We start from the raw sequence: 17,053 nt of genomic DNA, 5'->3' as shown, positions 1-17,053 counted from the left end.
GTGACGAGAAAATTCACAGGAGCAGGATGGAAATGTTTTTCTTGAATGAACAAATTTCTAACAGTGAATGTGGTTTTTCATTTGGTAAAGTCCATTCATTCATCTTTTGAACAACATTCGTATGTCCTGAAAATTTTCATACAAAATTTCCTATGAATTTTTTTTCTAAATTCTATCCCTCTATGGCCAGCTTTAGTTTTGCAACATGGGCAATTCAGTTACTATAAACTACATAAAAATGTACATACTGTATGACTGGTTATGTCTGATTTTTTACATCAATGGAGAAAATATGGACAGTGATGAGTTTCATTTTATGACATTTTATGAATATGGGTAGGTGAATGATAATGAATACATGACCAGCCTGATACAAATGCTGCTCGCACACTTTTATTACACATTTTGAATGAACCCTCTGCACATTGCTATACACCCTTTCTAGCAAACTTTGCATAAAAATATGGATTTTTAGTTCATATACATTGCAATACATATTTAAGCTCGCCAACTGCGTCAAAGTAATCCCTCTCTGTCCAGTCCTTACTCTATTTTGCAAAATGCAAGCTACTTACTTGCTTATAGCACACTTCAGTAGATATAGCATCAGTATTGTGCAAATATACACAAGTTGTAGGAGAGCTACAGGTTCAGGTCTGGTCACTGACCTGCACTATGCAATAGAAATAAAATATGCCTGTGCTCAAATTAAAGTGTGTGTGTGTGTGTGTGTGTGTGTACAGTGCATCCAACAAGTTTTCACAGCGCTTCACTTTTGCCACATTTTGTTATGTTACAGCCTTATTCCAAAATGAATTAAATTAATTTTTTCCTCAACATTCTACAAACAATACCCCATAATGACAACGTGAAGGAAGTTCGTTTTGAAATCTTTGCAATTTATTATAAAAAAAAAAACAACACAAAAAATACAAAACAAAAAAAAAAGCCACATGTACATAAGCATTCACAGCCTTTGCTCAATACTTTGTTGAAGCACCTTTAGCAACAATTACAACCTCAAGTAATTTTGAGTATGATGCTACAAGCTTGGCACACCTATTTTTGGGCAATTTCTCCCATTCTTCTTTGCAGTACCTCTCAAGCTCCATCAGGTTGGATGGGAAGTGTTGTTGCATAGCCATTTTCATATCTCTCCAGAGATGTTCAATCGGGTTAAAGTCTGGGCTCTGGCTGGACCACTCCAGGACATTCACAGAGTTGGCCACTCCTTTTTTATGTGGGCTGTGTGCTTAGAGTCGTTGTCCTGTTGAAAGATGAACCGTCACCCCAGTCTAAGGTCCAGAGTTCTCTGGAACAGGTTTTCATCAACGATGTCTCTGTGCATTGCTGCATTCATATTTCTTTCGATCCTCACTAGTCTTCCATTTCCTGCCACTAAAAAACATCCCCACAGCATGATGCTGCCACCACCATGCTTCACTGTAGGGATGGTATTGACCAGGTGGTGAGCGGTGTCTTGTTTCCTCCAGACATGACGCTTGGCATTCAGGCCAAAGAGTTCAATCTTTGTTTCATCATATTCATATATGAGGGTATAGAGATATGTGCACGGCACTATTTTATGACATATCATTTGTGTGTGCAAATGCATGCAAGTGTCAGCAGCAGTGGTATACACAGGAATTTGAGGAGTTATTTGTTGTGCTGAAGTTTTATTTGTACACATTTGTTTCATCAGACCACAGATTTTTGTTTCTCATGGTCTAAGAGTCCCTCAGGTGCCTTTTGGGAAACGCCAGGCGGGCTGCCATTTGCCTATTACTGTGTAGAGGCTTCCATCTGGCCACTCTACGATACAGGCCTGATTGGTGGAGTGCTGCAGATATGGTTGTTCTTCTGGAAGGTTTTCCCCTCTCCACAGAGAAACATTGGAGCTCTTTCAGAGTGACCATCGGGTGCTTGGTTACCTCCCTGGCTAAGGCCCTTCTCCCTCGATCGCTCATTTTGGCCAGGTGGCCCGCTCCAGGAAAAATCCTGGTGGTTCCAAACTTCTTCCATTTCCAGATGATGGAGGCCACTGTGCTCATTGGGACCTTCAATGCTGCAAACATTTTTCTGTACCCTTCCCCAGATCTGTGCCTTGGTACAATCCTGTCTCAGAGGTCTACGGACAATTCCTTGGACTTCATGGCTTGGTTTGTCCTCTAACATGCACTGTTAACTGTGGGACCTTATATAGACAGGTTTATACCTTTCCTAATCATGTCCAATCAACTGAATTTCCCTCAGGTGGACTCCAGTCAAGTTGTAGAAACATCTCAAGGATGATCAGTGGGAACAGGATGCACCAGAGCTCAATTTTGAGTGTCATGGCAAAGGCTGTGAATACCTTTGTACATGTGGTTACTTTTGTTTTTTATTTTTAATAAATTGCAAAGATTTCAAAATGAACTTCTGTCACGTATTGGGTACACCTTGCTAGTACCGGGTTAATATATGCACACATACATACACGCAGGGCTTGACAAATTTTGCTTTGAATCTAGGAACAAGCTAAAAAAGTTAGGAGCCAGTTTTTGTTTGTTTTTTAACTAACAAAGCTTTATTTTTGAAGAGAAAAAAAATCCTAAATTTACACATGAAGACTAGAACCAAGCATCATAGGCATTTATACAAGTAAAAATATGCAGCGCTAGAATATTGATGAGCAATATATATGCGTATATATAAATATAAAGGTTAATAAATAAATGCACTAACCAGACAGCACAAATGATTGTGCGTTGGAGTATATAAGACCTACTCCTTGGTACTCAGAGAATGGAACCTATGCACACGGATGAAGTCGTCAAGGCAGGAACAAACCACCAGGTGTCATCCATCCAGGACAGGTTACCAGTCTCCAGCAGTACAGATCTCAGCCATCAGGACAGGTTATCAGTCTCACGCAATACAGATCTCGGCCATCCCTAAGGGAGGTGCCCCTAACCATTATCAGCACACCGCACGGCCCCACACATGGCTGGTGCCCCTATTGGATCAATTTATGTAAGTGTCTGATTTTTTTGTTTTTTGATGTCACCTTTATCTGAAGCAATAAAACTACTACACTATTGCGATGCATACTAGCACATTTTGACTTTTTTTTTCCCTCCAGTTTACTACTGTTTTAATTGGTGTATGCGTGAAAGTTTTAGAGTCTACAAATGACAGTGTATATATACTGGTATTTGTATTTATTTTTTCATACTAATAATTGCGCTGAATATCAACTTATAGTGGGACTGTGATAGTGCGGTGGGGAATCTGACACTGAGTGGGAGCTGACTAACTGACTTTGACATCTCCAGTGACACTAATACAGTAATTGGTGATAATCTGCACTGTCACTGTATTAATGACTCTGGGCAGGAATGGGTTAACATCTGGGGCAATCAAAGGGCTAACTGTGTGCCTAGTAATGTGTAAAGTGTTTACTGTGTGGTGACTTTACTAAGGGATGTGGCGTTTTTTTATTCCCTGCTTTTCAGGGAAACAAGAACCGGCACAACCCCGCTGTCAGAGCAATATATGTTGTTTACCAGCACAGATCTCTCACCTGTCTTCAGCTTCGCCTATCGGCATGTGCTGGAGCCAGTGACAGGGCAGCTGGATAACCGGGCACACACGTGCACGCCCCCTACTTGGAAATAAAACAATCACACATATATATACGGTTATTCTGTGCAGCTGGCCAACATTGTAGCAGTAAAACTACAGTGCATGGTCTGAAAGTGGTTAAAATCGTAATAAGCGAGCAATACCTGGAAGTGCCAGATCGCTGCTTGCCCGCAGCAGGGCTAAATTAAGACAAAAAAAACACCTGCCTGACTCTCGGAACTGCATGTCCTGGGCGTTGGATGATATAATTTGCACATCCCTGTGAAAGGAATGGCAGGAACAGCACTTCTGGCCCCCAGCCACAAACCAAACGCAGCGGAAGCATGTGGACTATCCCCAGTAGGACACAAGCCCAATGCAGAAACACAGCCTGTCCTCTCCTCTATCATTTAAAATATACCTATGATAAAAATGAATTTCTTCATTTCTTTGTAAAAGGGTAAACTTACAAAATCTGCAGGGGATCAAAAAAGTAATATCCTCACTGTACGGGGCATTTTCCCACTCATCCCCAATGGATTTGTTATAACAGAGGTTCCTTGTGATCTACATGTTATTTCAAAGGTTCCTGTGGGACACAAAGTTTGAAACGGGATGATCTAAAACAGTAAATGATTTATTATTATTTCACCTATCTAATTGCCCTGTAATAAGGATCTGCATTATATTTTATATTATAGATTACATCTACAATAAATGGCTCCATTAGCGATATGCTCAATACACAAAGCTAACATAGTAGGATATTTTCATAGAATTGGCAGTTATTTTCTCATGAGTCATCCAGTGAGATTTGGAAATAGTTACATGTCTAAAAACAGATTTGTCCGCTGCTTGTGTTATAGCTGTGCAATATTGAGCCTTTGCTCTGACTCTCACTGATGCGATTTTGGATGAATCTGAATCGCATGTCAAGAAAGATAACATGGCTTTCTATGGAGGTCATTCACACTTACGTGTTCCAAACACAATGTGATTTCCAAAAGGGTCCTGTGCATGTTTGGTGCAATGCAGTGTGTTTTTGAACCCTATAGACTTAAATCAAAACAGCAGTGAAAACGCATAGGTGTTCAAACACACTATGATTTCAGAGAGACCACTCCACCAAAACCAGGAAATATACAGTACGCTTCTTTCTAATCACAAAAATGGCCAGAACAGAAACTGCATCTTTGTAAAATTGCTGGAATTTTGGGATTTTGTTTGTTTCAAGTGAGTTTTGCATTCACATGCAAGTCTGCAGGAATGCAAAACATGCTTAAAACAGGTTGAAGGGGGGGTCAAAAGGAGGTCCGTTTTTTTTTTTCTTTCAATAAATTCTGATTAGTGATGTTTACCAAAAAATCTGGTTTTTTTTTTTTTAGGAAAGGGCAGGGCAAGAAAATAAATGCTGTTCAGTAGGGAGCTGGTCTTTTAAAGCGGCTTAAATAGCAAAAATTACTAGGGATGCACTAAAATTTCGGTAGCCGAAAACACCCCTTTGGGCCGTCGGCCGATATGAAAAAATAAAAAAAAGCACTGATACAGGTGCCGAAAAAACTCGCCGCTGCCGCCCTCGACTCCGCCCGACCGACCGCCGCTTGGTAGTTCTCAGCCTTACCTGAGAAACCACCGAATGATTCCAGCGCTGGGCATAGAGATGAGTGAAGGAAAGATGACCTCCACTCATCTCTATGCCCTTGGAGGACCAGACCGATGTCCCTTCCGGTTCCAGCCTTTTTTTTTTTTTAAAGCACTAGATAGCAAAAATTACTAGTAACACTTTAATGAGAACTGGTATGCAGTTAACAGATAAAAGAGAAAGGGGCAGTTACATGTATTTTAAACATTTTTACCTTCAAGTGTATAAATCGGACATAAGAGGGCACCAATCTCAGTGTAGAGGGTTAAAGATGTATTGGTAACGAGAGGTTTAAAAACTACTCACAAACATAAGAAGTGTCCGATTTATTTTCTACAGAGTTCTGCTTCGTTCTATGGGGCGCTGCATTCACCATCCATCCACCACCTAGGACCCTTTGACTGTGGACTTCCCCCGTCTCCATTTGTCGCTTCATCGCCACCTCATTTTAAACTCATTACTATTGTACGCTTATTCCCCTGTTTGTATTTGTATTTCTCCTGCTGTATCCATCATTTGTCATGAACCTATCTAGACTCTTCATGTGTGGTCCTCTCCCAGCGCCGTTTTTTTGGTTTTCGTTTTTATTCTCAAGTGTACTTCCTGTGGGTAGTATGATTTTGTATATTTTATATATTTTTATAAACATATTGATTCGGAAATTTCCTTTTTAATTACAGTTTGCAGAGGGCCCACTATTAGATGGTCTATATTGGGACATGTGGTTCAACAACAGTACAATGACAGAAAACCAAAGCTTCATCTATTTTGAGAACATGCTACTTGGGGTTCCTCGTCTCCGACAACTTAAAGTGAGGAATGGGTCCTGCACTGTGCCAGAAGATTTAAAAGATGATATCAAAGACTGCTATGATATGTATTCTGTGAGGAGTGAAGATACTGCCCCCTTTGGGCTACGAAATGGAACAGCGTATGTACCTCTGACACTAATTGATTGTTTTTCAGTAAAATTGCTTTTCATGGTTAGTGGCTCCTTCAAATAAGAAGCAAATGTGTGTCTGTTATTCATGGGTAGTTTGATGTCATTGTTTTATAGTATATGTAGAGGAATCCTAATAGAAAATGCAACAGGACTTTAAAGGTATCAAGTCATAACAATATTAGGTAAAAATCAGGTATTTGTATTCATATTGTTAGAAGTATTGGTTTACCTATTGTTTTATAGATCTAAAGAATCAATGGAGGTGACCAGATAATAAAGTACCTCCAGATTCATAGTACACAAAAAGTAGAAAACCACCCCAGGAACTTTATCAGGCAAAAAATAAAGATATAAAAATAACAACATTTTAGTATCTTCAAAACATTTTTTTGTAGATAAAACATATGAACACCAAGTTAGGTTTCTGTTTCACATGATTTGTATCTAACACGTAAACCTGTCCCACAGTTGGGGGAACAATCTAAACCGAAAACTCACAATAATTTTTCTGATGTTTGAAGGGGTGGGGTCAGGTCACCTAATGTGTTTCAAAGTGAAAAAACTTCGTCTTTCTCTTCATCAGGGAAATAAAAGAAATCAATATATGTGGAGTAACCTTGAACAGTGATGTGTCCCAGGAGGCGGGGGGGGGGGGGGGGGGAGATTGGGTGAGTGACATAATTCTTGTCTGAGTGAAAAATTAGGAAATGGGAGCAAGTCCCTGTCAAAAAAAAGATACCTACTCCCAAGGCTCCATGCACACTGGTCATTTTATTAACGCTGGTAGCATTAGATATGTAAAGTCACATTAAAAATGCAAGTTTTCAGTGTTTTTGCATTTAGCCACCTTTTTACACGTTTGCAGTTTTTACACCAAAAGAAAAATATTTTTGCTCAAAAAATGCTGGTTTGCTGCATTTTTCAGCGTTAGAGCAATTTTACAGCTAAAAAACTCCTCTAGAAACACACTAGTTCTGTTTTTTTTTTTTCCAGCCAGAAAACGCCCCATCCAAAAAACACTGATTAAAGACTATGTGAACACATAGGATAACATGCTGGGGAGTTTACTGGCTGTAGGAAAAAAAAACACCAAAAACAGCAGTTGTAAAAACATCCAGTGTGCATGAGGACTTAAAAAGGAAAAAACCAAAAGTGTTTGGGGAGGAGGATAAATGCCATTTTTATTTTTGAGTGAAGGCCTGCTTTTACAGCTTCATCCTTCATCATCCTTTCTTCACAGTAGTCAGGGTTGTGTCTGCAACTTGCTTGCGGGAAGATTAACCTGCTAGATGACTCCCGTATAACCCCCCGGTCACATCAAGCCGACTTTGAAATTGTGCGACTCACAGTGAAGATGCACGATTTTAAAGTCGGGTGAGATGCAGATTTCAGGTGCGATTTGCAAGACATCTGATACAGATGTCTAGGCAAATCGCACCAAAAGTAGTACATGTACTGTTTTAGAAATCGGTCGGCACCACACCGATTTGACCGCTCTAATTGCGGACAATAGGGTGCGACTTGGCATACGATTTGCAAGTCGCATGTCATGCAAATTGCATGCCAAGTTGCACCCGATGTCACCAGAATATTAGCAAATAGGATAAGGCAACCATTCTATTATTAATTTATAGAGTGGCCATACACTGGTTTACTTTGTAGTAGTATGTCCAGTTTTGAAACCGTATCTTTGTGCTGGTGCCCATTGATAATTGAGGTAATGGGTAGGAGATAACAAGAGTTGTCTCTGAATGGGGAAGGGGATCATAAGTTAACTTTTTTTTTTTTTTTTTTGCCTAACCTCTATTTAGCCAAGCAATTTTAGGTTTGTGTTGTTTTCTGTTTTCCCCGTTGGGGATTTTTCCTTATTTACTTCCTGGGGAAAATGTCAGGGAAAGGGGGCAGAAATAAGAACAAGATAGAAGTTTAAAGTAGAACTATAGGCAAAGTTTGTTTTTTTTATTTTGTATTGAACTAGGGAGGGTTATAACCCAGCAGATTGTTTTTTTCACCATCTGTGTCCCATTGCGGAGATTTACCTTCCCTTTCTGTCCCATAGCCAAACAGGAAGTAAGAAGAAAAATCTGCAAATTAAGGGAATTCCTTGGGGAACCCCTAGGACACCAGAACTAGTGTCCCCATTGGAAGATTTCCCCTCTATTACTTTTCTGGGGGCAACCCATAATTTGAGGGTTTCTTTTTTTCACTTTCAATGATAATGGTAAACAGGACAAATAGAGAGGATGATTCTCCTTAATGGGGACACAGACAAAAATAAAAACTGACGGGTTCTAATCCCTCTCCACTTTTATCCAAAATGTAAAAGATGTTTGCCTTTAGTTATACTTTATTCCCTATTCTGCCCAAAAGTGGGAAAAACCTTTTTGGCTAAAGCTCCATTTTACCTTTTGGAACATTTGGTAGACTAATTTTGTAGAGCAACCAGATAGGTGTTTGCAAAGTAGCTTACACCGTAGAAACTTTTACACCCAGAAAGTGCCCCATTGGATACCCATAGTCATAAGATGAAAACTTGGATTGGGAAATGATTTAATGTCTGTACACTTGCTGCATCCTCTGCAAAAAGCCCTCGATTGACTGATCTGAAGAGACCAGTGTTTCAAATGATTTTGTATGATCAGATGTAGAGTGGACCAGTGGAATTTTACTTATATTTTACTACTACATAGAATGTAGATAGTATGTAGAGCTAAGGCATTTTCTAAGATCCTTGCCCATAATGGATCATCTAGAATCCATAGCAATTTTCTGTAGCATGAGAATATTGTTTTAAAGATATTACAGATTTCATTACAACTATATTCTGTATTTCTGATTCCTTTTAGCTGGACATACACCAAAGAAAAGGACTTAAATGGCAGCAGCCAGTGGGGCCTCCTTGCCATATATAGTGGTTCTGGTTATTACTTGGACCTGTCCAGAGAGAGAGAAGAGGCTGCTGCGCAGATTGCAACTTTAAAGAAAAGCATGTGGCTGGACAGAGGCACCCGAGCAGTGTTTACTGATTTCTCTGTTTACAATGCAAATATTAACCTATTCTGCATTGTGAGGTATGTTTAACGCAAATGTTAAATGGCGTGTCAGGAAAAATATATGATGTGAATTAGTGGCTTTTATCTGACAGTAATTGTCAGCCTGGATGGAAAAGAAACTCATAAAATCTTATTCCTGGCTTTTATTCACAGCATTATACTAAATGTTGCAAAAGTGCCAACCTGAAAATGAACAGGCTGCATGAACTCCGATCCACAGCAGCACACGTCTGCTTTTTGTTCAAAACTGTACTCTACATCAGGGATTTCCAAACTAGAACCCAGTATAAGTGTTCACAGCACTTGTCCCATATTTGTGTCATGTGTCTCCATGATGCAGCTAGGATGGCCACTAGCACCAAAACCAATGATGCCGTTGATCCAGGTTCGCAACAACCAGGACCGCCCCAGCATACAGAAGAGGACTGTCCTCTGTCGAAAAGCTCAGCCTCCACCCTGTGCCATGCTGCTGCTGTGGTTCAGGTTGTAAGGTAGAACAGGACTAATGTGAAAGTGGGACTATGATGTGAAACAGGGCTTCTGGTGTGATGGGGGGACTTTCTGATGTGAAGGTTTATTCATTCATTTTTAAAACACATTTTTTTCAGGCTGCAAATATTTCTTAAACATATGATGAGACCCCCATACTGAGAAGTTTGGAGACCCCTACTTTATACTACATGGATGCAGTCTGGCTTTTGTTTTCCTGCTGATTGTATTCTATAAGTCCAGTGGGTGACAGACCTGGAGAGCTGTCAAAATATTGTACAGACGGGCCCCACTAAAATACACTAGTCTCTGGCTGCAATGTAAATCCTTAACAATCTTCTGAGATTTTTATATTTAGATTACACAAACTAAATGAGTTGTAATGTTGTATATGTATTTTAATTGGCTTGGTAGATCAGATTTAAGTGTGTTTTGTTCAGTCTACAACCAGTATATTTCTTTCTAAATAGTGTATGATACTAGAAGTGTATCCATGTCAATTAGCTGTGTCTTTTTTCCAAAGTATCATATTTTGTTTATTTACTTGAAAAGCAAATGGCATTTTGATTCTTTCTGATGTAAGAAATCTAATTACAGAACTGCTTTATATTATTTTTTGAATAGAGCTAATATGACGCCAATAATGTTTTTGTCATGTAGGTTATTGGTGGAATTCCCAGCTACCGGTGGCTTGGTCACATCTTGGCACTTTCAGACAGTAAAGTTAATCCATTACATTTCCACATTTGACTATTTTCTGGCTGCCTGTGAAATTGCTTTCTTTCTCTTTATACTTTACTACGTGGTGGAGGAGTTCCTAGAGATCCGTATTCATCGCCTGCACTACTTCCGAAGCCTTTGGAACTGTCTCGATATTGTCATCATTGTGGTAGGTATAACAACTGACAGGCTAGAGAGTTTTTGAGACTTTTCTTTACACATCTTAAATACATTGATTGCATAGATGCAATGTAGCTATAGTTTGTCACCTGACATTGTATGACTTTTGTCCTAATAACTACAGTAATTCTTGGTTGCTATGAAATGGGCACACACACACGATCACGCCCTGTATTTATAGACCAGGTTGCCAGATCTGACACTTTAATACATGGGGCCGTAATATATTAAACAGAAACAATTGAAGATCGCTACATTACATGTCTGTCTGTCCATCCATATGACTCAGAGGTTTGAGCATACTTGTCTTTTCTGTCTCACCTGCAGTTCTCCTTGGTGGCAGTGGCAATTGGCTTATACAGAATGACGTCTGTGGAAGGACCGCTCAATAGACTCCTGGCAGACATGAATTCATTTCCAAACTTTGAATCTCTGGCTTACTGGCAAAGTCAGTTCAACAGTATTGTTGCTGTGACTGTGTTCTTTGCTTGGGTTAAGGTAAATCTTAATATGCTTTACTTGTGGTATAAATTCATTAAATTAAAAAAAAAATCCTCTTTAAAAGAAGGAGGGTAAAAAAAAAACCTACTTCCCTAGATGGCTGCACCACCAATTCAAGCTGTAGCTGTCCCCTGCCGGCTCTACATAGAGAACTGGGCAATCAAAGGCTGCTGATTGCTCAGTTCTGAGGTCCACTCTTGAGCACAGATTGGAGACTTTCAGTCACTGCTCTTCCCCTCCAGCGCTCACTGGAGTGCCAGGTTGTACATGGGGCAGGAGCAGCTGGCTCAGCCTCAGCAAGGCGTTGAGAGGCTGAGTATCAAGTACCTGGTGACAGAGGCCAATGGAGAGAGGGCTTCCCTTGCAGCTAAGTTCCAGACTCCCCTGAAGGTGGGACAGCAGGAGTCAGGCCCAGAGTAGCACAGGTTGCCTGTGGGAGTGCTTGTTTGGTGATCCACCCAGGAGCACGGCTGATGCGCTGAGATGGGGTCTGCAGGCAGTGGCGCCTGTGCGTGGTATGCAAGCCTTCCAGGAAACTGGATAACCAGTTCGAGCCAAGGTCGGGTGCCAGGTGTGGACCAGAGCAGATGTAGTCAACCGGGATAGCCAAGGTCATACACAGAGCAGGAGAGAAGATCCATTAGACAAGCCGGGGTCAGGTCGGGGTTAAACAGAGCAGACAGGTCCAGGAGCAAGCCGAGTCGTTAACAGGAAATCACAAATCAGGATAGCACAGGAACAAGGTACTGGGAAGCCAGAGATCAACCAGCACCTGAGAGTAGTTCAGGGCTTCCGTATAAAGGCCATTTGGCGCCAAATTTGAGCCGATGTGAACTTCTGCGGCAATGCAAGGTACTGGCAGGGGTGCCAGGTCTCCAACGCTTCTGCCAAGGACAAAGCCCTGACACTGAGCCAGCTGCTGGTCAGGCATCTGGGTGGATCCCGACATTATTGTTGAGATCCCAGCAGACTCTGGAGCAGCTGTGTGACGTCAACTGACAGCTGACTTTAGCCTGTGTTATGAGTTAGCGCTGTGTGTAATCAGTAAGCGCTTTGCGTGTGAAACGCGGTAACCACCAAACCCTGTTTGTGTATGCTGTGATGTTCTTATCAGAAGAAGATTGAAAAAAGTACCGGATTTTCTAACACATCAGTGTTCGATCATCCAACAATGTTTGTATACTTACTGAGATGCTAACCGGACCATTACCATGTGTGTGGATTGGGGTTCGAAGGAGGCAGACTGACCTGGAGCAGTGTGCTCAGTTATGACTTTAGCCCGGTGTCGGCTGAATCCGTGTCACAGGAGTGCAGAACTAAGTGCACTCCTGTGACACACAGGAGAAGTATGGCCAAAAAGTGCTTTGCCCATACTTCTCCTTTAATGAACATAAATTAGTGGTGCACCGAAATGAAAATTCTGGTGCCTAAACTGAAAACGAAAATTCAAAATGCACTTGGCTGACAACCAAAATGCGCAGTTTTTAAAAATGAATATATTTTTTGGAAAAAAATACATCAATTTAAAAAAAAACAAACTATACCCCAATTTTTTTTGTAAAATATGAAAGAGGATGTTATGGCGAGTAAATAGATACTCATAACATGTCATGTTTTAAAACTGCGCACGCTCGTGGAATGGCGTGAAACTGCGGTACTTAAAAATGTCCATGGGTGATGCTTTAAAAATTTCTACAGGTTAGCAGTGTAAAGTTACAGAGGAGGTCTAGTGTGAGAATTATTAATCTTGCTCTGACGTTCGTGGCGATACCTCACGTGTGTGGTTTGAACACCGTTTACATATGTGGGCAAGGTCTACGTATGCATTCACTACTACGGGAGGACGGGGGCACGTTGAGCTCCTTCTTCTTTTTTTTTTTTTTTTTTTTTTTTAATCTAATGTTTTTTGGGGGTTTTTTTTGCACTGTCCCTTTAAAAAAAATTAATCACTTTTATTCTTCTCACAAGAAATGCATGCATGATAGAACTAATTAGTGACAGGTCCTCTTTATGGAGAGCTATGGGGTCAATAAGACCCCACATCTCTTCTCTACAATGTAAAGCATTAGATCAAAAAAAAGCAATGATCTAGTGCTTTAAAAAAAAAAACATGGCTGGAACGGGAAGGGACATCGCTCTGGTCCTTCAAGGGCATAGAGATGAGTGGCGGCCATCACTCATTTCTATGCCCAGTGCCGGGATCGATGGTTTCTCAGGTAAGGTCAGCAACAGCGGGCGGAGGCAAGGGGCGGGGTTTTTTCAGCACCTGCTTTTTTTTTTTTTTTTTTCATTTCAGCCAACAACCGATAGGGGTGTTTTGGCCATAATGTTTCGGCCACTGAAATTTTGGTGCATCCCTAATATAAATGATACACTGAAAAACAATGTAAATGTATTTTTAATACGTGTCTGTAGATAAAAAGAAGCCAGCAGCTCGATATTCGGCAATAAATGAGTTTATTAATCCAGGTTCGGTACAGAATAATACAGGGCTTACGCCTTTCGACGTGTAGCCTTATTCATAGTGACTGCATCTGTAGTTTCCTGTAATGCCTCACATAGGGCTCAGAATGGAGAGACCCTGTCAGGCCCTAATACATTGTGCACTGCTGTCACTCAATTACTGGAGCTGGATGTCCGGAAGAGTGAAAATTGTGATGACCTGCTGCTATTCCTTCATTGTCTAGTCAGCAACCTGAGGGTATGTTGTGAATGCATCTTTCTGATTAACTGTTGTGGGGAAAAGTGCTATGTACTGTAGCAGGAGTGCTTGCATGCGTGTAATACCATCAGCTTTGGGAATACCAATTTAAAGCGACCCTGTCATCACAGAAAGCAGATTCAACTAAGGCTTGCCTGTAAGAGAAGAAGGTTATTACATTTTATAAGTAAAATACTGCAGTGATGTTGATCCCCGTGTGCAATAATTGCATACCTGCTGGCCCATTCGTCCTGTGGAGACGTTTAGTGCGTTCAGTCTCTTCAGCAAATGGCTCCAGAAATAAAGCTGTATTAGGAAGATGTAGAAAATGTGCCTGGCTATAGGTTCTCAGCACAGTGGAATGAGATAAAGCACAGTTGGGTTACCACTGCCTCTGTATGCTTGTTTCAGACACCTAATGAACGCCTAGTGATGTGTGTTTTTAGAATGTAACAGCGTGTCTAACAGATTCTTATACTCTTGACAGCTCTTCAAGTTTGTGAACTTCAACAGAACTATGACCCAATTGTCTACAACTATGTCTCGCTGTGCCAAGGATATCTTGGGCTTCTCCATCATGTTTTTCATCATATTTTTGGCATATGCCCAATTTGCTTACCTTGTGTTTGGCACCCAGGTTGATGACTTCAGTACATTCCAGGACTGTATGTAAGTAACTTGGGGGGACCAGTTGTATCAATATCCATACACAGTCATACTTCGCAGCAGATTGAAGTAAAACCATCCCACTCCTGAATGTTTACAATTTCTTATGCTGTCCCATACACATTATAGTCTGATTGTACAATCTCCTTTAGGTCTACCAACAATGGTACAGTGCAAGGTCCTGCCTAATTTAATTAAATTGAATTGAAAGTTTGCGAAGGCCATCACAAAGCACTATTTTAATAATTCTAAAAGGGAGTGTACAGTCAGATTGTAACATGCTGGTCATCTTGATAATTATCTCCTATTGCCTCCTTGTGGTGTGTCCTGTGTTTGTAGAGCAGTGAAGTGATTTGTACAGATGCCTCTAATTCCAAGCTTGCACAATGGAAGCCTGCAGCTGGTACTACTAAAGTCCCATATGCAGGGGCCGAATATTGTCAGAAATCAGCCGGTACAGCAGATCCCGGCTGATATTCAGCCTGTGTCTATAGGTCCTTCTTTGACAGAAGCCGATCTCACGGCTGGCTTCTGTCAAACAAACTTTCTGTAAAACCAAAAGCTGATTGGCATCTGATCAGCACTTTCAGCCAGTGGCTGCGAGCGCTGACTGGTATGTTCTGGTGGGGGGAGCCTCCCTGTCAGAGCACATACGTTTAGCGGGGAGATCGCTGCACTAACGTTGCATCGTTTGTACAGAGACCTCCTCTTGAGCTCCTTACTTTTTTTTTTTTTTTTGTTCAGCCCGCTGGACTGCATAGGTTGTACCTATGGCCTCATTCTCTCTTTAGATCTCATTGATGTTTCAGTCTTGGAAGACAGCATTCCTAAACTGCTGCCAGTTAAGAGACAAACTCAAAGCATTCCAGAATTTGTAGATAAAGCAGTAAATTGCGACTTACACGGTACTATAGAAGTTATTTAAAAAACAAATTCTTGGTATAGAGAAGAAAGTTCTAAAAACATTTTGATTTGTAGCAGAAGTAAAAAAAATTGTGAATCGGGGTAAACAAAATGTGCAGCCAAATGTGTTGTCATGTAGAAGCATTATCGAAGTAAACAAGTGATTGGCTCGGGTTTGTGTTGTGCACACATGCTGCAATATTGTGGTTGGCGGTCTATCACTATTGGTCTGTGTGTGGGATCACAAATAGGAAGTGTTGTGTGACAGAAGCAAATCTGTTTTTTTTTTATTCCTAGTAAAGTCAACTCAGTACATCATGTTCTAAAAGGTATCAAATAGTTATCAGTGTGATAAAGTAAATGGTACATGAAGTTTTAAAATATATAGGGTCCATTCAAACCTATGCATCTGCTTTGCTCCGCACATGGCAATGCATACTTGGTGTTATTGGGCCTATATTTTCACTGTCTGAAGTGCATAGCCACCAGCCTCGTAGAAAGACTTGGAAATGCAGCAAATTTCTACAGGAAAATGAACAAGGGGAAAATAGGCCCAATTGGTCCTAAAATTAATCCAGAAATGAGAACCAAGTTAGAAAAAAAATTTTTTTTCTTGTCCTTTTGAGAGTGGTTTTCAGGGGCCAGTTCAAATTTTCTTCTGTTTACTTTAAAGTATAACTGAAGGCAGGCTTTTTTAATTGTTTTTTTTTATAGAGTTGGAGGGATTAGAATCCCTGTGAGGTTTTTATTGCTGTCTTTGCCCCAATTAAAGAGATTTACCCTATTTGTCCTGCTGACTATTATTACCAAAAGTGGAAATGATGGAAAATCCCAAATTTTGAGTAGTCACTAGAGCAGGAATAAGCCCTGAATGTCACACTGAATGGGACTTTGAAATCGAGCTACTTCACTTGAATCAGCACAATTTCAAAGCTGCAGGTTCGTGTGATTTTAGGTGGCGCTTGCATGAAGTTGCCCAAATGTCTATGCAAGTCACACCTGACATCACCAAAGAGTGCAGGAATTACTTTCAAAATCGGTGCAACTGCACAGATTTGATCGATCCCATTGCCGGCAATAGGGTGCGACTTGTGCCATTTGGAATGGTCAAATCGCACGACAAGTCGCAACGGTGTGAATCAGCCTCAAGGAGAAATCTTCATTCTTTCAACTTCCAGGGGTTTCCTCTCATTTCCTATTGAGACTGAGACTGGAAGTGTAGGGAAATCTGCCCAATGGGACATTGATGGCAAAAAACTGACAAGGCATAAATCCTCTCCTATTATATTGTAAGAAATTAATTCACCATAAAACAGACGTCTGTATCTTTTCATATCCTTCAAAATGACAGCAAAGTCATTGAGCTAGTACATTTTTAACTTTGCGTGTGTATGATGGCTTTGAAAACAGGTGTTAAAGATGAACCATGGTATATTCATGTCTAAGAGGTCAGCAGGTCATAAGCTTAGTTTTAAGAATAGCAATTGGAATGTAAAAAGATATTGATATGCAGTAGAACAAAGAAAGTATATGTCTTTTATAAAGAAAATCATGTCTAATCTATAATATAGTTAGTTGGATAATTATTTCATATAATTCATTTATTAGTTAGGAATAGTGTGTGATAAGTTTAGTATCAATTGTTGGTAATA

General features: G+C 40.5%; 1 protein-coding gene across 2 annotated transcripts in view; it reads left to right on the top strand.

The window, feature by feature from the left end:
• PKD2 (polycystin 2, transient receptor potential cation channel) overlaps positions 1-17,053 on the top strand; it is a 66,611-nt gene that overhangs the window by 22,927 nt on the left and 26,631 nt on the right. For both annotated transcript variants that reach the window (XM_089679558.1, XM_089679557.1), the window contains exons 4-8: positions 5,926-6,176; positions 9,035-9,259; positions 10,391-10,619; positions 10,958-11,128; positions 14,320-14,501. In XM_089679558.1, coding sequence (XP_089535684.1) covers positions 5,926-6,176; positions 9,035-9,259; positions 10,391-10,619; positions 10,958-11,128; positions 14,320-14,501 — 1,058 coding nt within the window. The remainder of the gene's footprint in view (positions 1-5,925; positions 6,177-9,034; positions 9,260-10,390; positions 10,620-10,957; positions 11,129-14,319; positions 14,502-17,053) is intronic.

The sequence above is a fragment of the Staurois parvus genome, unplaced genomic scaffold (assembly GCF_062004578.1).
Source record: "Staurois parvus isolate SC_StPar_1 unplaced genomic scaffold, SC_StPar_1.0 ptg000227l, whole genome shotgun sequence".
Classification (NCBI taxonomy): Eukaryota; Metazoa; Chordata; class Amphibia; order Anura; family Ranidae; genus Staurois; species Staurois parvus.
Note: the sequence above shows the minus strand (reverse complement) of the source record. Positions and strands in the feature narration are given on the sequence as shown.